Source organism: Cervus elaphus, chromosome 11, assembly GCF_910594005.1.
Source record: "Cervus elaphus chromosome 11, mCerEla1.1, whole genome shotgun sequence".
Taxonomy (NCBI): Eukaryota; Metazoa; Chordata; class Mammalia; order Artiodactyla; family Cervidae; genus Cervus; species Cervus elaphus.
Window position 1 is genome coordinate 82,785,241 of NC_057825.1, and position 25,366 is coordinate 82,810,606.

The window sequence follows — 25,366 nt, forward strand, 5'->3', positions numbered from 1 at the left end:
AAGAGTTTGTCCTGGAGTGTAGGGATCCTTTTGGCTTGTCTCAAGGTAGGACAGGCAGATGACTGAGGTCCTTAACACTGGTCTTTAGATTTCACACAATAGAGCCCTAGTTCTCCCTGACAGAAAATAACCTGATGGAAGGGGTATTTGGAGGAAATTACCCTGGCACCACACAGCTGCAATTGTCTCCTCTGCGGGTTGTGATTCATCATAGGCATTTAGGAAGACGCTGTCACGCATGTCTCTCCTGATATAGTTCACATCTGGTTCTGCCATTGGCAGTCCAGAGTATTTAGAAAATCTGCACAGCATTGGCGTCTAATAACCTTTGCTTTACACACAGTGAAGCCAACCACAAACTTAGAAATGGCACACATCCCTCTGGACTAATTTAGTCCAGGTTCTCTATGTGACTGAGGAAATCCCTTGAGTAGTCTGGACACTGGCATGAGTGTTGAAAACCAGGGAGGTTGCAACTAATCTTAGAAATAAGAGGAAAGGGAGCGACTTTCGCTTTCAGTTTGCTTGCCTTGCATGTATAAAGTTTTGAGAGTTTGAAATAGCTCTAGACCGAACAGCCTTCTGCACAAAATTGTACAATCACCAGGAATTTTTTTTTTTTTAAAGAAAGTTATATTTTTGTAACACGTGGACATCATGACCCATTTGGGCTTGAATTCTGGCTGAGCACAGTTTTTTTTTTTTCCTTTGTTATACTTTGAGGGGCTCATGAACTCCTTCACCCCCCTAGAAGAAATGAAATTAATAGTTTCTTAGTTGTTCAATGACACAGGTCCATAGAGGGTAGGGACAAGTTCCATAGGGGACAGGAAAACATCTGCGGGAACACACACTTTCTCAGCCCAAGAAGAGCTCTTGGCAAAACTATAGGCGATCTCTTCTTGACCCCAATTAGTTGTAATCCATGTGCAATCTGTCCTCTGGGACAGCTGTTATCAGACTATGTGGGGAAAGCATGTCCTTGCTAAACTTTTGAAGGAGTAGGGCAAAGGGCAAGGCTTTATTGCTCTGACAGTCACGCATTCACTTCCTATCATCCAACTGGTTGTTTGCTTTGGAGGCCATTCTCAACTGACTCTTGGGAAGCAAGCTGAATTTGTTGGAGGGGAAGTGGTAAGATTAACCACCAGCACATCTTCCTTGATTTGTTCCTGACTCTTAGCTGGGAAGAGAATTTCATTTGCAAGTGTCAGAAACCCTTGGGAGAGAGAGTCCTGTTGAAAGGATCTAGATTTTTTAATCCTTCCACACCTACATGGATTGATCAAGTGGGATGGTCTCTGTAAGGAAGTGTAAATAAAATCTGGAAGAGATACACAAGATGTAGAGCTTTGCTAAGTCAGTTTTTCTTAATGAAGTTCATTCACTCAATTAGCAAATATTTGAGAGACTTTTTTATACTAGCTGTTGTGTGTGGTGCTGGAGATACTAGGGGATAAATGAAAAAGATAAATCATGGCCCATGAATCACTGATGTGACATATGGCAGAGTAACACTTCTCAAACTGTGTATCAAATGATGACACCAATTCCATACAACTCTTTTGCTTCCACCCAAACAAAGTAGAGATGGTGATTTTTTTTTTCTCAAATACATTTGGGAAATATTGTATACTCTGTTTTGGGGGTCATGTATTATATCATAGAATAAAAAAGTTTTTGATAGGTTCTGCTATCAATAATTGTGGTATTCTTTCTTTGTTCAATGTAGCATTTATCCAAAGCATCAATAGGAAATCCACCTACCGATACTTAGTTTTCTGTGAAATACATTTGAAACACATTGGTGGAGGAAACTCAGTGGAAATGAACAAGTATTAAAAACTCTCAGGGTCACAAAGCTGGATTTGGTTAGCTGTGGTCAAGAATTGCTGCCATTGAATGAAATCCACCACGGAAGCCCCATTCCTGCCCTCTGGGACCACGAAACCTACTCCTGTGCAGTACCCGGGGCTCTTACTTATCTACTTTCCCTGCCGAAAATGACCTTACCCCACTCATTCTCTCACTCCTGTCCAATTCCTGTACTTTCACAATCCTGGCTCCAAATTCACCTTTGCCTTGGTGTATTCTGTAAAGTAGCATCTTTAGAATAAAAGAAAAAGTACTTTTATTATTTTATTTTCTTATTACAATAAAGTGTGTATATCATAGAAACACTGTGAAATGATATGAACCAGTAAAAGGAAATAAAGCCCATCCAGAGATAACTACTGTTAATGCTTGAGTGACAATCCTCTCAAAGTTTTCCTCCATCCCCGAAACATATACACACATAGGTATCAAAAGTGGGAGTTTTGACTTTGTTCACTTAGTACTGTATTGTGAGGGGACCATCTTGTTTTCTTTTTTTTTTCCATTTATTTTTATTAGTTGGAGGCTAATTACTTTACAATACTGTAGTGGTTTTTGTCATACATTGACATGAATCAGCCATGGATTTACATGTGTTCCCCATCCCGATCCCCCCTCCCACCTCCCTCTCCACCCAATTCCTCTGGGTCTTCCCAGTGCACCAGGCCCGAGCACTTGTCTCATGCATCCAGCCTGGGCTGGTGATCTGTTTCACCATAGATAATATACATGTTTCGATGCTGTTCTCTCAAAACATCCCACCCTCGCCTTCTCCCACAGAGTCCCAAAGTCTGTTCTGTACATCTGTGTCTCTTTTTCTGTTTTGCATATAGGGTTATCGTTACCATCTTTCTAAATTCCATATATATGTGTTAGTATACTGTATTGGTCTTTATCTTTCTGGCTTACTTATCTCTGTATAATGGGCTCCAGTTTAATCCATCTCATTAGAACTGATTCAAATGAATTCTTTTTAATGGCTGAGTAATATTCCATGGTGTATATGTACCACAGCTTCCTTATCCATTCGTCTGCTGATGGGCATCTGGGTTGCTTCCATGTCCTGGCTATTATAAACAGTGCTGTGATGAACATTGGGGTGCACGTGTCTCTTTCAGATCTGGTTTCCCCATCTTGTTTTCATTGTACTTGCCATGTCTCACACAGAGAGTGACACTCTGTAAGTACCCAATAATTATGTAATGAATGAATGACCAATCCTGAGGTCTTTTCTAGCTCTAAACCCATTTGATCTTTATCATGTTTTTATTCCGTGAATCTTCCATGTGTTTCCACTTTACACTGATTTTTTTTTTTTTAATTAGGAGACTTCATTTTTTTAGAGCAGTTTTATATTTACACAAAAATTGAGCAGATCATACAGAGAGTCTCCATAGGCAATCCCTCTCCACCAGCGCAGTTTCCCTGTTATTAACATCTTGCATTAATGTGGAACATTTGGTACTGTGAGTTTTTTTGTTTTGTTTTTTTAACCATTTTAGTAGGTGTGTAGTAGTAGCTCACTGTTTGTTTTAATTCACAATTCCCTAATGATAGATGATGTCATCTTTTCACGTAGTTATTTGAAGTCTGTATTTTCTATTTAGTGAGAGGTGTGTTCAGGTATTTTGCCTATTTTTTAAATTGGGTTGTTTGTTTCTTATTGTTGAGTTTTAAGCATTCTTTGTATATCCAGTGATAATTTCACCAGATACAAAAGTCTAGGTTGATGGCTTTCCCTTTAGTACTTTAAACATTTCACTCCATTCTCTTCTGGCTTGTGTGGATTCTGAAGAGTAGTCCAATGGTAATTTTTATCTTTCATCTTCTACAAATCAGATTTCTTATTTTTTTTAACTTTTTAAATCTTTATCTTTGGCTTTCTATAGTTTGGTATGTCTGGGTATAGATTTTTTGGGTATTTATCCTACTTGGTGTTCTCTGAATTTCTCTGGATCTGTGGTTTGGTGTCTGTCATTAATTTTGAGAATTTCTCAGCCATTATTACCTCAAATATATCTTCTTTTCATTTCTCTATTTCTTTCCATTTTTCTTTGCCTCCTCCTTCTAGTGTTTCTGCTTCACATTTGTTTTGCCTTTTGCAGTTGTTCCACAGTTCCTTGATATTCTGTTTCATTAAAAAAATCATTCTTTCTCTTTGCATTTCTGTTTGAGGATGGCCTATCTTCAAACTGACTAATTCTTTTTAGAGTTTCCATTGCTCTGTTTACATTACCCATCTGTTCTTGCTTGTTTTCTCCTTTTCCTTGAGAGCCCTTAACATATTAATCACAGCTATTTTAAACTCTCTATCTGGTAATTCTGAAAGCTACGTTATGCCCGAGTCTATCTCTTATGCTTACTTTGTCTCTTCAGACTGTGTTTTTCCTTGCTTTCTAGCATATCATTTACTTTTTTGTTGAAATCCAGACATGATATGTTGGGTAAAGAAACTGAGATAATTAGGCTCTTGGTGTGAGCTGTGCTATGTCTAATGTCTTTTGCAGCTGTAGTGCCGGAGGCTTCATGTTCTTCTAGTTTCCTTACTTGTTTTCCTTCTCATGTTGTTTTTATGTCTCCCTAAACTCTTCTTAAGTAGAATCTGTGTCTTATAGCTCTCGGTTGTATGCCACTGTAATTGTGGTGGAACTCTGCTGATGTAGTGGTTGGCTGTGGGTTGGGGGAGGTGATTTATAATCTTATGATTAGAACTTAGTTTTTTAGTGAGCCTGAGTCCCCAGTCTGTGACCTTCAGAAAGGTTCCTTAGCCTTTTCCCTCACCTTATGTAATACAAGAAGACTAGGGGGGATTGGAGTTGATTAATTTCCCTTTTACTAGGTCAGATAAGGCTCTGGTAAAAACAACTTCCCTTAGAGTACAGGCCTTTCTTGTTGGAAAATGCTCTGGGCCATGTCACAAAGGTACTTTTCCCCTGGCATATTTAAAAGTAGTTACTTCCCTCCTCCCTCTGCTAGAAACAGGAGGGGATTGTTCTCCAGCCCTCACTGTGAGAACCTGGTAGGGATTTTTGAGGTAAAATCCACGAAAATGTAGCCTCTTCCTCCTACTCCCAAAACCTGCCTTCTCCCACCAAAGTTTTTAAATCTCAAGGTGTCCACACTCATCCTCCATTAATTCTTCAAAATTACCATTAAAGTGTTCCAAATAGCCACTGCCTCTAGTGGCTTCTGCTTCAGGTAAGCTGATCGAAGCTTTGATTTTCCATATGTACCTGTCTCTCCAGATTTCAAGATGGTGAGTTGCCCTGTGATTTGAATTCTCTGATGTTTCCAAGAAAAGTTGCTGGTTTTCAATTTACTTGGTTTTTTTTTTTTTTTTTTCTTGTGAGTGCAATGCTTAGGGCTGCCAAGCTCTTTAAATGTCAACATTTGAACTAGAAGGTCTTCTATTGATTTTCACTTGATCCATTTAATGGTCATTTATTGAGCATGATCTGTTGCTAGGACCTTATACTTAATCTAGTTGGAACACAGGCATAGCCAGTCCAAGCCTCTGTCCTTAAGGACCATCTGAGGTCATTTTCGTGGTGTATACTTTGTCTCTCAAACTGAGCCAAGGTTCCCCATTCCTGGTCTGTGTGTTTATATTCTGACTTCCTCAGGCAACTTTTTCTCAAACAAGTCCATCGATCCACATTCTCAAGAGTTCAAGAGTTCTCCAAGAACACTTTAAAGTTTTATGTTTGCATTTTAATTATAACATAAAATTTAGGATAGCTTAAGGATATTATAGAACAGGGGTTGGCAAATTATGGCCCATGGACTAAATCCAGCCCACCACCTGTTTATTTGTATAACAAGTTTTATTGAAACACAGCTATGCTCATGTGTTTATGTAGTGTTTATGACTTTTCATGCTACAATGGTGGAGCTGAAAATGGTCGAGAAAGTGTATGGCCCACGATGCCTAAAATACTTACTATCTGGCACATGCCAGAAAGAGTTCACTATCTTTGCTTTAGAAGATCTTTAGATGATTATGATCACATGATTTCAGCATCAGTGTTTGTGTTTATGATCATGAGGCCAAATGAAGATTACAAATTAGGCTTCTTGGGAATTTAAAATTAAGAACATGGAGAGTGAATTGAGTAAATACATGAGAAATTTGAGAACGAATCATGCAATGTGCAGAAGAACTTGCCCTGAAATAGACAGAACCAGATTCATGTTGGGGGCCCACACCATGTGGGGGTATCTTATCTGTATATGTGCTGACTTGCTGCAACTCAATAACAACCGTAGTGACCATGGCAATGACCACATTCAAAACCCTTTTTAATTTCATTTCTAATTTCTGTCCCAGAAATAATAAAGTTAGATATCCATTTCATGCTGCTTCCAGTAAATATCACAATGCTAATCTGTCTTCAGTGGAAGATAATCATTTTTACTTAATTAGCAGGTAACACCTTACTAAAATTAGCATTGGAGAATTTGCCTGCTGGCAGAATTTTCCTTAAGGAAGAAATTTCAATATCCTAAACCAGCAAACAAAGCTCTGCCTTAGTCGTACCATTCTGTATGATATAGTTATGTGTATTCTGGGCAGGAATTTCAGACTCTCTCTCTCAAGAAAGAGTCCCTCTACCTATAGGCCCATGACCCTGGATGTTCCTTTTTTTTTTTTTTTACTTTTTATTTTATTCTGAATAAAAAATAACCAGCTACTGTATAGCTAGTTAACAATGTTGTGATAGTTTCGGTGCACAGCAAAGTGACTCAGCCATATATCACACATATCCATCCTTCTCCAAACTCCCCTCCCGGACTGGATGTTCAGTACTCTTTATCATTCTGCCTGTTCCTGTCTTGGAGCATGAGGGACAACCCCACCCCAACCAAGAGCCTGCTCTTGAGGCAATCTCTCTTCTAGACCAGTCTCTGTTTTAGTCTCCTTCCTTCCTTTTTAGATTCTTTTTGGTGTCCTTTCTTGCCTGAGAACCTCTGTAAGAACTCACAGGATCTAATAACATTGATCTTGAGGGAAAAGGTATAAGTCTTGGTCAATTTCCTCCTCAGAAGTGTTTTGAGCCCCATTAACATTTCCCATCTCCTTCCCCACAGAGTTCTGTACTAAGTGGCGGGTGTTAGGAACAGCAGGCTTTGTTATGCCACAAAAATACACCATTACATTTTTCACCCAGAACAACAGGGACTCCCAGGAAATCCACTGTGTATGACGGATAAACCCTGAGTAGAAGTCTGGGCATTGAAGGCAGAGATAGTGCAAACATTCTGCTCTCCCCTTTGATGGGTACAGGAACCTGGAGAAATCAGTTGTGCACGTCCATCCTGTGGAATGAAGGGTGTCTAATGTACAATTTAGCTAAATGCAATTTGAGGCCATATTTTAAAAAGAGTGTAAAGTGCTCTAAGGCAATGTTCATGTCTCGATTTTTTTGTTACAGTTTTATTGAGATATAATTCACAGACTCAAAGTATACAATTCAATGGTTTTAATATATTCAGACTTGTGCAACTATCACCATAATCAATTTTAGGGCTTTTCATCAACTCAAATGGAAATTCCATACTCACTAGCTGTCATCCTTCACTGTACCCATTCCTCTTGACACTAAGCTCATCTACTTTTGTTTCTCTATGGGTGTGCATGCTAAGCTGCTTCAGCTGTGTCCTACTCTTTTGTGACCCTATGGACTGTAGCCCACCAGGCTCCTCTGTCCATGGGATTCACCAGGCAAGAATACTGGAGTGGGTTGCCATTTCCTTCTCCATTTGCCTCTCTGTATATACTTATTCTGGACAGTTCATATAATGGAATTGTATAATATGTATATTATTATATGTGACTACTCTCTTTTATTTTAACATACTGTTTTCAAGGTTCATCTATGTTACAGTATGTATCAGTCCTCCATTCTTCTGTATGGCCAAATAAAATTCCATTCTATGGATATAACACATTTTTGCTTATCCATTCATCAATTGGTGGACATTTGGATTGCTTCCATCTTTAGGCTATTATAAATAATGCCCTGTAAACATTCATGTACAAGTTTTTGTATAGATACATGGGTTTAGATCTGGATTCTTGATTTTATTTCATTGTTCCATTTAGCTATCCTGCCAGTAACACATTTTATTGATTACTGTAGATCATGAATTTTAAAATCAGGATGTACAAGTCCTCCAAATTTGTTTTTCACTTTTAAGGTTTTTTTGGCATTCCTGGTTTTCTTGAGTTTCCATGTGAATTTAGTATTCAGCTGGGATTCCAATAGAGATTGCACTGAATCTGTAGATCATTTGGGGAGTTCTGCTGTCTTAACCATATTAAATCTTCCAGCCCATCAACACGGATATTTTCTCATTGATTTAAATTTTATAAATTCTTTCAACAATGTTTTGTCATTTTCAAAATATAAGTTCCCCTGCTGAGTACTTAACATGCATGAGACACATCAATGGTGTAATTCGTCAACCACATCACCTCCCCCCCCAACATGTTGTCTGGAGAACACAGACCATAACTTAATTCCAGTTTTCTTCTCTACTTTGCACAGAGGAGGTGCTCAATATGAATTTGTTGAAAAGATAACCAAGGAACAATTAAATTCCTCACTTTGCTTCCTGTGCCCTGGAAATCAGAGTGGCAGGATCCTTTTCAGTTCATTAACAATCATGTTACACAAGCAGGTGCTGGCTCACAGCAGCTGTGCTGCCAATGCATGTGCTGCGTCTGGAGTCCTTCATTTTGCCAAAAAAATTTAAAAGAGTCCTTATTCACAGCAACAGTCTTTCCCTAGGAAGAGCCACCTCTACGAGAATCTCCAGAGAAGGAAGGGAGTTTGTCCCCTGAGCCCCAGGCTTGTACAATTCCATGCAATTTTGCATGCAGAGTCCTGCCTGCTGAGCAGGGCTGGGACAGCACAGAGAAGGTCCTAGGATGCTACGGCATGCAGACCCACAAGTGTGCAGTTGTCCAGACCACAAAGCCTCTCAGGAAATGGGTGTGGGGTTTGCAGGGTCGGTTTCCTGCCAAACCTTCGCCTCCCTCTAGCCAGTCTACCCCATCTTTCACCCCTGGGCACCCATCCCTGACCCCAGCCCCTTTCTAACCCTACCTGAGCTGTCTTACCTGAGAAAGGGCCCCAGAGAGGATTTGCTCCATCTCCTTCTAAACATTCAAAATCAGTTAAACGAATGGAATAGATTTTAGTAAGTAACTGAGTGTTTTTGTAATAAAGGGTAAGGGGGAAAATGTGGTCTTTGAGCCTATAACGTGGTTCCTGTTTCCAGTAGTAACTGAAATGAGCTCTGTGGATCACTGGGAATTAGATCTTAAAGAAGACAGGGAGAATCTCTGTGGGGATAGTGCAGGGAGCACTATCAGGATGCCAATCCCAGCCTGGTACCCGTGGGACCTTAGGCAAGTTAAGGGGAGTTAATTAAGTTAATTAACCTCCCATGCCAACAGTTCCTCATCCTTAGAGCAAGGAATACCTGCCCCACATAGTCTTCTGTTGGGCATTATATGAACTGACATATGGACAGTACTGGCCCAGGGTGAACTCAATCAATATTGGCTTCTTTTCCTCCCGTGGAGATATTGAGGATGGTGAAGAGACCATAACTCAGATTCAGATGCAGGCAGGAATTGAACAAATATTTATGAAGTTCCCACTGAGAGCAGGAGCCCAGGGTCTGGTGGAGGATGCACACAAGCACACAGGCAATTGGAGGCAGGGTAACAGTGACCATAATAAGAGTAAGATTGGGTGCTTGTGAGGTCCTGGCAGGGGCACCCACTCTTGGGGGTACAGTGAAGGGAATGTTCCTGGAGGCAACTTCCTATAAACCTAGATCAGAGGAATTAATAAGAATTACTTGGACAAAGCATATGGGGCAGTATATTGGACAGAAGAAATAGTAAGTACCTGGAAGCGAAATTCCTTATGCATTAATGGACTGTTGGTAATAAAAATAACAACAATAACAACATTGTTGTGGACCTACTATGTCCTAAGCATGCTGCAAAATGCTGTAAATACATTGTTTTATTGATTCTCACAGCTCTTTGAGCAATGTATTATTAGTTGTACAGATAAGGAAACTGAGACTTGGAGTGATGAAGGAATCTGTAAGATCACAGAGCTGGTGGGTGGTGGGAGATACTTTCCTTAGGACTTGGGTACCAGAGCCAGCACTGGCTCCTGACCCCTGTACAGGGCTGCCTTTAGTAACAGACTGTGACTGAGTAGGACTTCTCAGGCGGCACTAGTGGTAAAGAACCCGCCTGCCAATGCAGCAGACCCAAGAGATGTGGGTTTGATCCCTAGGACAGGAAGATCCCCTGGAGGAGGGCATGGCAGCCCACTCCAGTATTCCTGCCTGCAGAATCCCATGGACAGAGGAGCCTAGCTGGTTACAGTCCATGGGGTCGCAAAGAGTTGGACATGACTGAAGCGACTGAGCATGCACGCATGTGGCTGAGAAAGAGCTTTCTGAAGATGCTGGGGGTGGGGGGCATTGCTTCAGGCAAGGCTGTTAAATCAACAGTTAGATGAACAGAAGAGATCTTCATGGCCACGCTCACACTGCCCTTCCCCTGACTTGGCCATCTTGCAGATGCAGAGCCTTGAGGTCAGTGCAGATCTCTCCAGGCTGACTAAACAGCAACTCTCTGGGATGCTTCCTGTTAGAAGTGTGCCGGGAAGGACTGCCTCACAAAGTAAGCTCTGCCCAGCTTCCGGGGGCTCCAGACACGTAGCTGACATTGTGAAGAGCACCTCTAGGACTCTGCAGAGTGGCAGCCTTGTCAAATTCAGATGCTCTGGCATGCTAGGATTTATTGGGAAAGTGAATTATTGGCAAGGTTTTGGCGCTCATCTGTTTTTCAGAGTTTTGTAGAAATAATCTGTCTCATAGTAGAGTTTGGCTCAATTCAGGGTAGAGTAATGGAGTTAGGTGAATTTGGTGGAGGAGGAGGTCCTGGGGGAGAGAGAGAATTCCCATAACTTAAGTAAAAATGTTTTCAAGTCTTGAAATGAGAAGCACACTTAGACATAGAAAACAATGGATGCTTACAGAGTTTTGTCTATCTTGACATCTTTCACTATTAAATTTCCTGCCAGTATCTTACTAATAAAGACCCGTTGAGAGCATGTGAAAAGTTACTCACAGCACTAGCCATCAGGAAAATGCAAGTCACAATCACAATGAGGTAGTACTTTGTATCACTAGGACTGCTGTGATGAGAAAGACAAACAATAGCAAGTGTTGGCAAAGGTGGGGAGAGGTTGGCACTACTGGTGGGAATGTGAAATGGTGTAGCTGTTTTGGAAATCTGGCAGCTCCCCAAAAGGTTAAATATAGAGTTACCATAGGTTAAACATAGAACTAATCCCAGGTCTATATCCAGGAGAAATGGAAATACATGTCCATAAAAAAAATTGTATGTTTTTAATGTTCAGTTATGTTCATAGCAGTACTATTCAAAATAGCTGAAACATGGAAACAGTCCAAGTGTCCTTCAACTGAAACATGGATAAACAAAACAGATACATCTATCTATGCAATAGAATATTATTCTGAAGTGTGATGAACCTTGAAAACATGCTGAGTGGAAAAACTAGTTGCAAAGAATTCTATATTATATGATTCTGTTTTTATGAAATGTCCAGAATAGGTAAATCTATACAGGCAGAAAGTAGATTTGTGGTTGCGTAAGGCTGCATGTGGGGTGGGGAGAGACGGGGATTGACTGCTAATAAGAACAGGGTTTCTTTTGGGGGTGATGAAAATGTTCTAATATTGACTCTATGGACATATTAAAGTCATTGGGTTGTATTCTTTCAGTGAGTGACGTCTATGGTATGTAAATTATATCTCAATAGAGTTATGTTTAGGAGAAGGAAATGGCAACCCACTCCAGTTTTCTTGCCTGGAGACTCCCAGGGACGGAGGAGCCTGGTGGGCTGCTGTCTATGGGGTCACAGAGAGTCGGACATGACTGAAGTGACTTAGCAGTAGCAGCAGAGTTATGTTTAAGAAACAACCATTAGGGGAAATTCTTGTTTGGCCTGGTAGTTAGAATGCTATGCTTCCACTGTAAGCAGCACATGTTTGAGCCCTGTGGCGAAAAAAAAGAAACAACCATTATGGGCAGTGGTGGGGTGCCGTGAGCTTATGGGCAGATTTTCCTCTCTGTTCCAAATTGATTCCAGGCCCATTGGGCCCATGGAATGAGGGGTTCATATTTACCTGATGAGAAAGCCAGACTCAGGGAGACCATGGGGCTTCCCTGGGCTCACTCACGTTTACAGGTCTATTCAGCAGAAAGTTCTCCTAGCAACCAGTCCAGGCACATTTGACAGACCTGTGGTTTTCAAGCTCTGCTGTACTGAGTCTCTTTGGGGACACCCATGGGTATGGGCGGTGGGTCGGGATACACATGAGAAGTAGGGCTGCTGATCAGGCGAGCTCTAGTCTCCTACTTCAGTTCAGTCCAGTCGCTCAGTTGTGTCTGCCTCTTTGTGACCCCAGGGACTGCAGCATGCCAGGCCTCCCTGTCCATCACCAACTCCCAGAGTTTACTCAAACTCATGTCCTTTGAGTCTGTGATGCCATCCAACCATCTCATCCTCTATCGGCCCCTTCTCCCGCCTTCAATCTTTCCAGGCATCAGGGTCTTTTCCAATGAGTTGGTTCTTTGCATCAGGTGACCAAAGTATTGGGAGCTTCAGCATCAGTCCTTCCAATGCATATTCAGGACTGATTTCCTTTAGGATTGACTGGTTGGATCTCCTTGCAGCCCAAGGGACTCTCGAGTATTTTCCAGTACCACAGTTCAAAAGCATCAATTCTTTGGCGCTCAGCTTTCTTTATAGTCCAACTCTCACATCCATACATGACTACTAGAAAAACCATAGCTTTGACAAGATGGACTTTTGTTGGTAAAGTAATGTCTCTGCTTTTTAATATGCTGTCTAGGTTGGTCATAGCTTTCCTTCCAAAGAGCAAGTGTCTTTTAATTTCATGGCTGCAATCACCATCTGCAGTGATTTTGGAGCTCAGAAAAATAAAGTCTCTCACCATTTCCATTATTTCCCCATCTATTTGCCATGAAGTGATGGGACCAGATGCCATGATCTTAGTTTTCTGAATGTTGAGCTTTAAGCCAACTTTTTCACTCTTCTCTTTCACTTTCATCAAGAGGTTCTTTAGCTCCTCTTCACATTCTGCCATAAGGGTGGTGTCATCTGCATATCTGAGGTTATTGATATTTCTCCCAGCAATCTTAATTCCAGCTTGTGCTTCATCCAGCCCAGCATTTCTCTTGATGTACTCTGCATATAAATTAAATAAGCAGGGGGATAATATACAGCCTTGACATACTCCTTTCCAGATTTGGAACCAGTCTCTTGTTCCACGTCTAGTTCTAACTGTTGCTTCTTGACCCGCACACAGATTTCTCAGGAGGCATGTCAGGTGGTCTGGTATTCCCATCTCTTTCAGAATTTCCCACAGTTTGTTGTTATCCACACTGTCAAAGACTTTGGCGTAGTCAATAAAGCAAAAGTAGATGTTTTTCTGGAACTCTCTTGCTTTTTCAATGATCCAGCAGATGTTGGCAATTTGATCTCTGCCTTTTCTAAATCCAGTTTGGACATCTGGAAGTTCATGGTTCACATACTGTTGAAGCCTGGCTTGGAAAATTTTGAACATTACTTTGCTAGTGTGTGAGATGAGTGCAATTGTGTGGTAGTTTGAACATTCTTTGGCATTGCCTTTCTTAGGGATTGGAATGAAAACTGACCTTTTCCAGTCCTGTGGCCACTGCTGAGTTTTCCAGATTTGCTGGCATATTGAGTGAGCACTTTCACAGCATCATCTTTTAGGATTTGAAATAGCTCAGCTGGAATTCCATCACCTCCATTAGCTTTGTTCGTAGTGATGCTTCCTAAGGCCCACTTGACTTCACATTCCAGAATGTCTGGCTTTAGATGAATGATCACACCATCGTGGTTTTCTGGGTCATTAAGGTCTTTTTTGTATAGTTCTTCTGTTTATTCTTGCCACCTCTTCTTAATATCTTCTGCTTCTGTTAGGTCCATACCATTTCTGTCCTTTATTGAGCCCATCTTTGCATGAAATGTTCCCTTGGTATCTCTAATTTTCTTGAAGAGATCTCTAGTCTTTCCCATTCTATAGTTTTCCTCTATTTCTTTGCACTGATCCCTAAGGAAGGCTTTCTTATCTCTCCTTGCTAGTCTTTGGAACCCTGCATTCAAATGCATATATCTTTCCTTTTCTCCTTTGCCTTTAGCCTCTCTTCTTTTCTCAGCTATTTGTAAGGCCTCCTCAGACCTTTTTGCCTTTTTCAACCATTTTGCCTTTTTCCATTTCTTTTTCTTGGGGATGGTCTTGATCACTGCCTCCTGTACAATGTCATGAATGTCCGTCTATAGTTCTTCAGGCACTCTGTCTATCAGATCTCCTACGTAGTTTGAATCAAAGCACTTAAGTTGATATACTGGGCTCACAGTAATGCCTTCTTTGAAAAAAATTTTTTTTCTCTGCTAAAATCCATTGCCCTTAATCCCAGGTTTCTCCGATTGCAAAGACAGTGTACCAAGACTTCCCTCAATCTCAGCACCCAGCGTGCTAATGTAGCTATAGAAAGATGCTCACAATTCAAGATGCTCACAATTCAAACCAAAAGCAGTAACTCAGGCTGCCAAGCTCTTGCTGCTTTGTTGTTGGCCCTCTGCTGAGGAATGCACCCGCAAGGTATCTGTTTACAATAGGAATTGCCAACGAACGAGGGAGAAATATTGCCCTTGGCCAAAAATATAGCCTGTTGCTAGAAAACAATACAGCTAAACCATTTATAAAATTATCAGAAAATATTGTCACTTAATAATAATATTGCACAAGTTGTCCTTGTCCCCAGAAATCCTCCCATCCTCATCCAAGACTGTCTTTAGAGGCAAAAGCTGCTTCCCAACAAAATCTAGGTTTGTCTCAATTTGTCTTAACAAGGAATGACATAAGTTTACCGGACAAAAGAGCCCCATTTTTTATTGCCTGTGTTTAATCTGCACGGACAGAAAGCTGTAAATATCCTAAGTGGTTGTTGCCGGCTGGCCTTGGAGGGGCCGTTCGTTAAAGACCATGGTTCGCTGGTTTCTTGTGTGCCTTCCAGGGACCCAGGGATTCCTTGCCCATCATCACCATGAGGTCTGGCAAACAAAAGCCGGAGGCCCAGGAGCCTGTGTGGAAGGATAATGTGACCTTTGACCCCCACCAGCAAGGCCCGGAGGGAAAGAGGCAAAGTCAGGCTCCAGCAACGTTTAATGACAGATCTTGTTAAGGTTAAAAAAACAGCTCTGGCGTCCAGCTGGGACTTCATCTGGGGAGGCACTCAGAGGGCCTTTAGCAACAGCCGCGGGGCCCCTTGCGCAGCTGCGCCGGGGCCGCCAAGCTGTCTTTCTGAGCCGCCACTGCCCAGACCCCCGCCCCTCAGGAGGACCCCCGCCGCTGTCGAGGACCCTCGACCCGAGTCAGTCTGAGTCAGGAGGGAGAGTCATTCATTTTTTCCCTATTGCCACCAGCAAGCCTCACCCCTCAGAGGCTATGATGAGCTTCTGACAGCAGCGATCCTGGTTTTTCTCTTAGAAAAAAATAATCAAGAAAAGCACTGAGATTAGTGCCCTTATAAATGAGATCCCGCATAGTGTCTAGCCCCTTCTGCATGTGCCGGGATGGTGAGGAGACAGCTATTTATAAGCCAGAACTCTCACCGGAATCAAACCATGCTCACACAGGGATCTCCGAATTCCAGTCTCTAGGACTGTAGAAGGAAATTTCTCTTGTGGCTAAGCCGCCTCGTCTATGTATTTTTGTTCTAGCAGCCAGAGGTGACTAAGGCAACATCTTGGAGCACGTCCATTTCCTGAAATTTGGGGATTCCTGAAGGTTTGGATGGGCTTCCCAGGTGGCACTAGTGGTAAAGAAGCCACCTGCCAATGCAGGAGATGTAAGAGATGTGGGTTCGATCTCTGGGTCAGAAAGATCCCCTAGAGGAGGGCATGGCAACTCACTCCAGTATTCTCGCATGGAGAATTCCATGGACAGGCCAGGCTGTGGCCTGGCCAGCTACAGTCCTTGGGGTGGCAAAGAGTAGGCACGACCAAAGCGACTTAGCACAAAGCACAAAGGTTTGGATACGTTATTCTCAATATCAAAGGGTTTGTTACAAAGAAAGAGTGTGACATAGGAGACATTATTTTATTTGAAGACAATGATTGATTCATATGCACTTGTAGGAAATAATACTGGAACTTTGCTGGTGGTTCAGTGGTTAACAATCCCCCTTCTAATGCAGGGGACACAGGTTTGATCCCCAGTTGGGGAACTAAGATCCCACAGGCTGCAGGGACAACTAAGCCCCTACATTGCAACTACTGAGCCTGCCTGCCATAACTAGAGAGGAGCCCATGCTCCACAACAAAGGTGCTGAGTGCCGAAGCCAAGACCCGACACAGCCGAATAAATAAATATTAAAAAGGAAAGAAAAGAAACTTGAGACGGAACTGTTGAGTTAGCCTATTTGCGGATAGTTGTCTAGGATTCCTTTTCCTGGATGGGTTTTGTTCGAGAGGCTTCTTAATGTTAGTTATGGCTGCTTTCAGACTTCTCAGACAACTGAGAAAACCAGTGGTTCTTTCAGAGCCACATGCCGGGAGGTCTCTGCCTGCTGGAGGCTCTGGCCAACCTGTGGCCTCCACCCTCCTGGCTGGAGCGTGAGTGAATAAATACTTGGAAACTGAAGAAGTTGACAGTGGTGTCACGCTAGAAAGCTGGAGGATCCACTTGTAGCATTTTGGACACTGTTTGCGCAACATTGATTCACTCTTTTTAAAATCTATTTTCTCACCATACATTGCAGTCTGGCTTTTGTCTCTCTTCCCATTACTCTCCTAACTACTAAATCTAGCAGTCTTTCCTCACACTTTTCTCATCCTCCTGGAGCTGTTTAGATTACCGCTGTTAGCCACTGTTCAGATAAATTAACATAATAAGGTGATGTCCATTTGTCACCCAATTTACAGACAAGGAAATGGAGGATTTGAATCCAGAAACTCTGACTCCAAAGCCCATGCATTTATCCACTGCACTGCGTTTGTAGTTGCTGATCACCTGCTCTTCTCCTCTCTGTGAAACATTCTTCTGGGTTGGCTTATGTGCATGCATTTTTTGATCATTTTCTCCTCTATTTTTCTTCTTCCAACACCTATGGGTAAATGTTCCCCAAGGTTCTTTCTTTAGCTTTTTCTCTTCTTTCTCTTTATCACTATCTTTGACTGTTGTAGTGAATGACAAATGTATTATCTCCAGTAACATCCTGTCATCTCCTAACATAGACTCACACATTTCTTGCTTAACATCTGTATTTCTATAAAAATCATCATTTCTAATTCTGACTGCATCATCTAACCCCCAAACTTGCTTTTTAAAGAAATACAATTTTTTATTAATGTATAACAGAAATTTATAATGTATAACACCTGATGTGAAGAACTGACTCCTTGGAAAAGACCCTGATGCTGGGAAAGATTGAAGGCAGGAGGAGAAAGGGATGGCAGAGGACGAGATGGTTGGATGGCATCACCAACTCGATGGACATGAGTTTGAGCAAGCTCTGGGAGTTGGTGATGGACAGGGAGGCCTGGTGTGCTGCAGTCCATGGGGTTGCAAACAGTTGGACATGTATGAGTGACTGAACTGAACTGAACAGAAATTTATTCATGTTCAAGAGATTTTCACAAAGGGAACACACCCTTGTAACCAAAACCAAGATCAAGAAACAGAACATTATGAGCACCCCATTTATCCCACTTTTGCTCCCTTCTGGTCATTACTGCCAAGTAACCACCCCGAAATAACCAATATTCTGATTTTAATGCAATAGTTTAGTTTTTCTGTTTTGAAATTAGATGGAATCATATTTATGTTTTGTGACTGTCTTTTTTCATTCAGCATCATGTTTATAGTATCATTCCAAGTTGTTACATGTAGAGATAGTTTATTCATTCTCATTAATATATAACAGTCCATTTTGCAAATATACCATATTTCTTAAAATTCTTTCTGTTTTTCATAGACATCTGGGTAGTTTCCAGTTTTAGGTTGTTATGAATAATGCTGCTTTAAACATTCTCATCAGTTTTTCTTGGTGGACATATGCTTTTCTCTCATGTTCATGCTTAAAAATGGAATTGCTAGGTCTCTAGATGCAAGTTCATTTTTAATAGATATTGCTGAATGCCTTTCCAAAGTGGCTCTTCCAATATCAACTAAGTTTTCTACCAGAAATATATGAAAATCCATTTGGTCCATACTTTTGCCAACGTTTAGTATTGCCTATTTTTTAAAAAAAATTTTATTTATTTCTTGTATATATGCAATGTTATCTCATTATGGTTTATAATTTACATCGCCCCAGTGACTATGAAGGTAGGCAACTTTTCATGTGTATTGTGCATTTGCAAAGCATCCTGTTAAGTACCTGTTCTTATCTTTCTGTCCAGTTTTCTTTTGAGTTATTTTCTTCATATTGATTTATACTAGTACTTTGTATATTCCAGAGGTGATTCCTTTGTTAGGTATTTCAACCACTCTGTGGTTTGCTTTCCATTCCCTTAATGGTGTTTTTTGTGTGAAAAAGAGCTGTTAATTTTAATGTAATCCAAATATTCATTTTTTCCCCTTTCTTGTTAGCACTCCTTTAATCCTGTTCAAATATCTTTTTATTCTTGACTTCTGTACTTCTAATGATGGTCTTCCCATCTTTCCAGTCAAGCAAGTTTGCCATTTTAGAGTCCCTTTGATTTGTTTCTCTCCTCTGGTCCAATTTATTTAGTCACTATATCAATTTGATGCTACTTTAGAATCAATTCTTACATACCTATCATTCTTTCAGCCACCATATCCCTGTTCAGGCTCCACTTAGCTCATCACAAACACTTCTAAGTCTCTCTTCCCACCTCTCATCTCTCCTTTGGCCATATCCCTGCTGTAGTCATCCTGCTAAAACACAACATGATATCACTTCTTGACTCCAAACACCCAAAAGTACCCGATGTATTCAGAATGAAGCCTACTCCTTGCCAACTCTCCCAGACCTTCCAGGATCTGGCCCTCCTTGCTCACACATGCTTCCACACAACCTGTGCTCCACTAAGGCTGCATTGTTTGCTGTTTTTCTCAATGTTCCTGCTTGCTTTCTCCATGCTACGATATCCAAAGTTTCTTCATCCCTAGCAGCTTTTCCTAGTGAGATGCCGCCTTCCTTCTAGGCTCAGTTTAAACACCGTATTTCTCTATGAGATTTTTCCATGACCCTCTCTCATAATACAGTGTTTGTCTCTATTTAATGCTATCATGTGGTATAGTTTATGTGTATATGTTTTGTTTCCAAGTCTAGGTTGTAAGATTCTGGAGGATGGGATTGTAAGATTCTGTCTCATTCATCTTTCTGTCTCTCTACAGGACATTCCACTAGGTCTTTCTCTTAACTAAGTCTCAACATATATTGATTCGTTTATTTGTTGGCTTCCCTGATATCTTAGTTGGTAAAGAATCCGCCTGTAATGCAGGAGACGCTGGTTTGATTCCTGGGTCGGGAAGATCCGCTGGAGAAGGGATAGGCTACCCACTCCAGTATTCTTGGGCTTCCCTCGTGGCTCAGCTGGTAAAGAATCTGCCTGCATTGTGGGAGACCTGGGTTTGATCCCTGGGTCGGGAAGATCCCCTGGAGAAGGGAAAAGCTACCCACTCCAGTATTCTGGCCTAGAGAATTATGTGGACTACAGTCCATGGGGTCACAAAGAGTCAGACATGACTGAGCAACTTTCACTTTCACTTTTCACTAAGAAATTAGTAAGAAAGTAATAACAATAACTACAATTTATTGAGCATAATGGTAAGTGCTAAACATATATTATATCAAATATAATGGGGTTTTGAGGATTACATGGGACATTGAAAGTAAAGACCTTGAAACATAGTAAAGACTCAATAAGTGGCAGCAATATTATTATTCCTATTTAACAGGTGAGACGACTAAAGCAGGTGCATAATAAGTCACTTGCTTGATGTTGCATAGCCAGGTGGAGGTGATTCTTGAGCTCACATGTCTATTTTTGCCTAGTTTCTTTCATTTAGCTCAGTGATTTTGAGATTCAGTCATGTCATTGTGTTTACTGATAATTCATGGTTTTAATTGATGAATAAATAGTACATACAGTATCCACTGCATGGATAGATGATAATTTATTAATCCATTCACCAATTGATAGATATTTGGATTGTTTCCAACTTTTGGCTTTTACAAATAAAGTTGCCAAGAGCATTCATGCACAATCTTTGTGTGAATATATAATTTCGTTTCTTTTGGTTAAATACGTAGGGGTGAAATGACTTTGTTGCATTAAGAAACTGCCAAATTGTTTGGCAGTGTTTGTACCATTTTATATTCTTATCATCAGGGTATGAGTTTCAATTCTTCCACATATTCACAAATATTTGGTGATACATTAGTCTTTTTAATCTTAGTCAAGCTAATGGGTGTGTAGTGGTATCTCATTGTGGTTTAATTTGCATTGTTATACCTATGTCACAACTGATGACTAATGATGTTGAATATGTTTTCATGTATTTGTTGGCTATTTATATATAGTCTTTAGTGAGGAGTCTGTTCATATCATTTCAAGTTTCTAAGAGCCCTTTATATTTTGGATGCAAATCTTTATCAGATAAATGTGTTGTGTGAATATTTTGTACTAGTATTTTATTTACCATTTTGTTTCCTTATTGGCACATTTCAAAGAGCAAAAGTTTTGAATTTTGATAAAGTTTAATTATTAATATCTTTTCTTTTATCGTTAGTGTTTTTGGTGTCATATCTTAGAAATCCTTGCCTGCCCTAAGGTCTCAATTTTTTTCCTTCCCTTTCCTACAAGTTTCATAGTTTCAGGTTTCACATTAAGCTGTGGGATACACTTTGAGTTGATTTTTTGTATGATAGGGAGTAAGGATTGATGTTTATTTTTTTTAACATGGATAATTAGTGCATGTATTGAAAAGACTTTCCATTCACCATAGAATTGCCTTGGCATCTTTGTCAAAAATTGGAAACAATCCAAATATTAAATGGATCAGTCTATTTCTTGACTCTATTTCGTTCCATTGATCTAAACGTCCATCCCTAAATGATAATCTAGCAGTCTGAATCGGTGTAACTTTATAGTTAGTATTGGAATCAAGTAGAATAAATCTTCCAACTATGCTCTTTGTTAAAATTGCTTTGGTTACTCTCTCTAGGTTCTTTGAATTTCCATATAACTCTTAGAATTGGCTTGTAAATTTCTGCAAAAATTTTTGTAGGAATTTTGATTGAAATTATATTCAGTGGTGGGGAGAATTGGGACAGCATTGTCATTTTAACACTATAGAGTTTTCTAATCTATTAACCTTTCATGGTGACTTGAAAGTCTCATGTCAAAGGGGTGACAGCCCACGAATGGAAGGGGCTTGGATCTCCAAGTCACATTTGAAGAATAGGAAAGCTACTCCACCAGGGGTGTTCACAGTGAACTTTGTGTGATACAAAATTAAATATTAATATGTAAATCACTGAGATTTTGGAGTTGTTTGTCCTAGAATAGTCCTAGTTTCATAAATAACCACTTTTGTTTTTTATGATAAAGCCCTTAGAGCCAAAGAAACAGTAATAGCTTAGGCTTGTTTACTTCATAACCAAAGAGAAATAGACTAAAATTAAATACGTGGCCTATGACCTTGAAGGTGACTTAATCGAGTGAGCCATACAAACTTTCTTGGATTTTATTCCAAAGAGTGGAAAAATACACACTTTGGTATTTAGTAAATCTGGGCTTAGATTCTGGCTCTTGGAAGTTCTTGCTGGGTCCTAATCTCTTTGTGCACTGGCCAGTGACTTTCATTTTAGTTTTTCTACTACCCTCCTTCCCAGTATATGATTATTTTCATGCTCAGCCCATCAACTGAGCTAGTGCTGGGTTCATATTGATACCTTCTCATTGGGCCTCTCTCTCTTTTCATATACAAGTATCTCAAGCCTAAATGACTAATACTAACCTTATTACTTTATGTAAATATGCCTTTTTCTTGACTTCTTGATTTCCATTAATTGTGCTGAGAACATTCTATTACTATTAAAACTACATCACTAATTAGATAATCTTGACTAAATATTTAAATGAAAGGAGAGATCTAATATATATTGATGGTTACTTGGATCTAGATTTTAGCTCTGTATAATATATGTGGATCTATTAAATGAGCAATTTTAATAGTATTTAAATTATTACTTGTAAATAAATAACTCTTTTATTACTTTTATTTAAAAGATATATGTTAGATAGTAGACTCTTGGTGTCTGTGAATTTAACATTTGTGACTTTAATTCTTCACTTGTGATCCTGAAGACACACAACATAGAGTCATTTTCCAGGAATTTGAGTCTTGAATTTGTGGGTGAGACCAGCTGACTACCTACCTATTAAATCTATCTTAGGGTTCTCTACTCATTAGTGTGCATTTAATAACTCTTACAAGGTAATGAAAATTCCATTTTTCTCCTTCTTTAAAAAAAAATTGTTTTACTGAAGTATAGGCTTCACCAATGGCTCAGCAGGTAAAGAATCCACCTGCAGTGTAGGAAACACAGGAGATGCGGGCTTGATCCCTGGGTTGGGAAGATCCCCTGGAGGAGGAAATGGTAACCCACTCCAATATTCTTGCCCCAAAAAATTCTCATGGATAGAGAAGCCTGGAGGGCTACAGTCCAAAGGGTTGCAAAGAGTCAGGCATGACTGAGCGGCTGAGCTCACACCATAGTTGATTTACCATATTGTATTAGTTTCTGATGTACAGCAGAGTGATTCAATTATACATATATATTTATATTCTTTTTCATATTATTTTCCATTATGATTTATTACAGGATTTTGAATATACTTCTCTGTGGTATACAGTAGAACTTTGTTGTATACCCACTCTATATATAATAGTCTGCATTTGCTAATCCCAAACTCTCAATCCATCTCTCTCCCACCCTCCTTCAGCCTTGGCAACCACAAGACTGTTCTCTATGTCTGCAAGTCTGTTTTTGTTTTGTAGGTAAGTTCATTTGTATCTTAGAAAATTCTATTTTTTTTTTTTTGATGAAACATAGCCTAGAAAAGAAAACTAGCTTCTAGTGTTGATGATAGAAGTGAAATGAAACAAAAGCAGTCTGAGAAAATTCTGATTCTTATTCAGAAAATAGGAATTAAATATAAATGAAAGAATGAAATATCTAATTTTGTGATAATACCAAATTAGGTTAAGCTGATTCATTTAAACTGGTTCATCAAGTGTTTAAGAATTTCTTTCATGAAATAAAATATTGATAAATTTTATAACTGAGTTTAGTTCTAATAAATACAGAACATATATGAACTTTGGTCACATTCATACTTACAAGGACTCACTTTTCCTAAATAAGTTTATCAAGTCCATTTCTCTAAAGAGTTGGGTCTGTCCCTAAAATGGATTCTAGAATTAGCCAGTTTAGATTTTCTCTACTACACTACTCCTGAATTCTCTGTACATGACAAATTGGTGAATGATTGTAGACTATTCCGTAGATATATACTGAAAAAAGGCAGCTCTGAAATTTTCTAGATACTTTAGGTCAAAAATCCTGCTCTTAAGATAAAAGTAAGTTGTTTTGCAAAAATCTTAAAAAAAAAAAATCTCCTAAAATCAGCTTCTCTTGAATAATCTCTTAATTCATCTCTTCATTTTGGCTTTACAGGAATAATATATAGACTTATTTAAATTAGTATGAGAAAAAAAATTTTAGTCAAATGGAGTATATTTTCTTCAGAAAATTTGCTGTGGATTTCTTTGTTTTTGTTTCTTTTGTAGAATTCTGGTTGAGTAGATCAACAGCCATATTGTTTATATCTTGTAATCAAACTGGTATACTTTTAATATTCTAAATATCAAGACAAGATATTACCCAAAGATTCTTGCTTCTGATAGTCACACTTGTAAATAATCCCCTCCCACACTGAATTGGACTGACCTGTACAACCACTTGGGTACTGGATATGATGGTGCTTGACTTCTGAGGCTATGTTATGAAAGTTCCCTGTTTCTTTCTCTTGGATTATTGCTCTGAGGGAAGCTACTGCCATGTCCCATGGACACTCAGCCAGCTCTACAGAGAAGCTGGTTGGCAAGGAACTGAGGCTTCTGAGATATACTAGGCACTAATTTGGCAGACACGTGCGTGAGGCAGCTTGGAAGTGAATATTCCAGCCCCAGACAAGCCATCACATGATATCACAGCCCTGGTCATCATCTTGACTACAACTTTGTGAAGTTGCCCACAGAGACTTTGTGAAATAGTAAAAGTGAATTGTTATTTGAGCCACTGTGTTTTGTGATAATTTGTTATGAAGCAATTGATAACTAGTACAACTAGTTAGGAAAACTTGAGAAAAATTTTCCTAAGTATTCTTATAAAAACCCTTGTATCATCTTATTTAATACAGTAATAAGCTATTTTTATGAGGTGATAAAGGAAGGAAATGGTATGGATCTAACAGAAGCAGAAGATATTAAGAAGAGGTGGTAAGAATAAACAGAAGAACTATACAAAAAAAAAAAAAAATCTTCATGACCCAGATAACCACGATGGTGTGATCACTCACCTAGAGCCAGACATCCTGGAATGTGAAGTCAAGTGTGCCTTAGGAAGCATCACTACAAACAAATCTAGTGGAGGTGATGGAGTTCCAGTTGAGCTATTTCAAATCCAAAAAAACGGTGCTGTGAAAGTGCTGCACTCAATATGCCAGCAAATCTGGAAAACTCAGCAGTGGCCACAGGACTGGAAAAGGTCAGTTTTCATTCCAGTCCCTAAGAAAGACAATGCCAGAGAATGTTCAAACTAAAACACAGTTGTACTCATCTCACACACTAGCAAAATAATGCTCAAAATTCTCCAAGCCAGGCTTCAACAGTATGTGAACGTGAAAGTCCACATGTTCAAGCTGGATTTAGAAAAGGCAGAGGAATCAGAGATCAAATTGCCAACATCTGCTGGATCATCAGAAAAGCAAGAGAGTTCCAGAAATACATCTACTTTTGCTTTATTGACTACGCCAAAGCCTTTGACAGTGTGGATCACAACAAACTGTGGAAAATTCTTAAAGAGATGGGAATACCAGACCACCTGACCTGCCTCCTCAGAAATCTGTTTGCAGGTCAAGAAGCAACAGTTAGAATTAGACATGGAACAGCAGACTGGTTCCAAATCTGGAAAGGAGTACGTCAAGGCTGTGTATTGTCACCCTGCTTATTTAACTTATACACAGAGTGCATCATGCGAAATGCCAGGCTGGAT

The 25,366-nt window shown here is 39.8% G+C and overlaps 1 protein-coding gene across 1 annotated transcript in view; it reads left to right on the top strand.

Annotated features, from left to right (window-relative positions):
* The window catches only part of LOC122703137, a 55,950-nt gene that overhangs the window by 23,365 nt on the left and 7,219 nt on the right, over positions 1–25,366 (top strand). Inside the window, exon 6 of the mRNA XM_043917197.1 lies at positions 23,034–23,088. Coding sequence (XP_043773132.1) covers positions 23,034–23,088 — 55 coding nt within the window. The remainder of the gene's footprint in view (positions 1–23,033; positions 23,089–25,366) is intronic.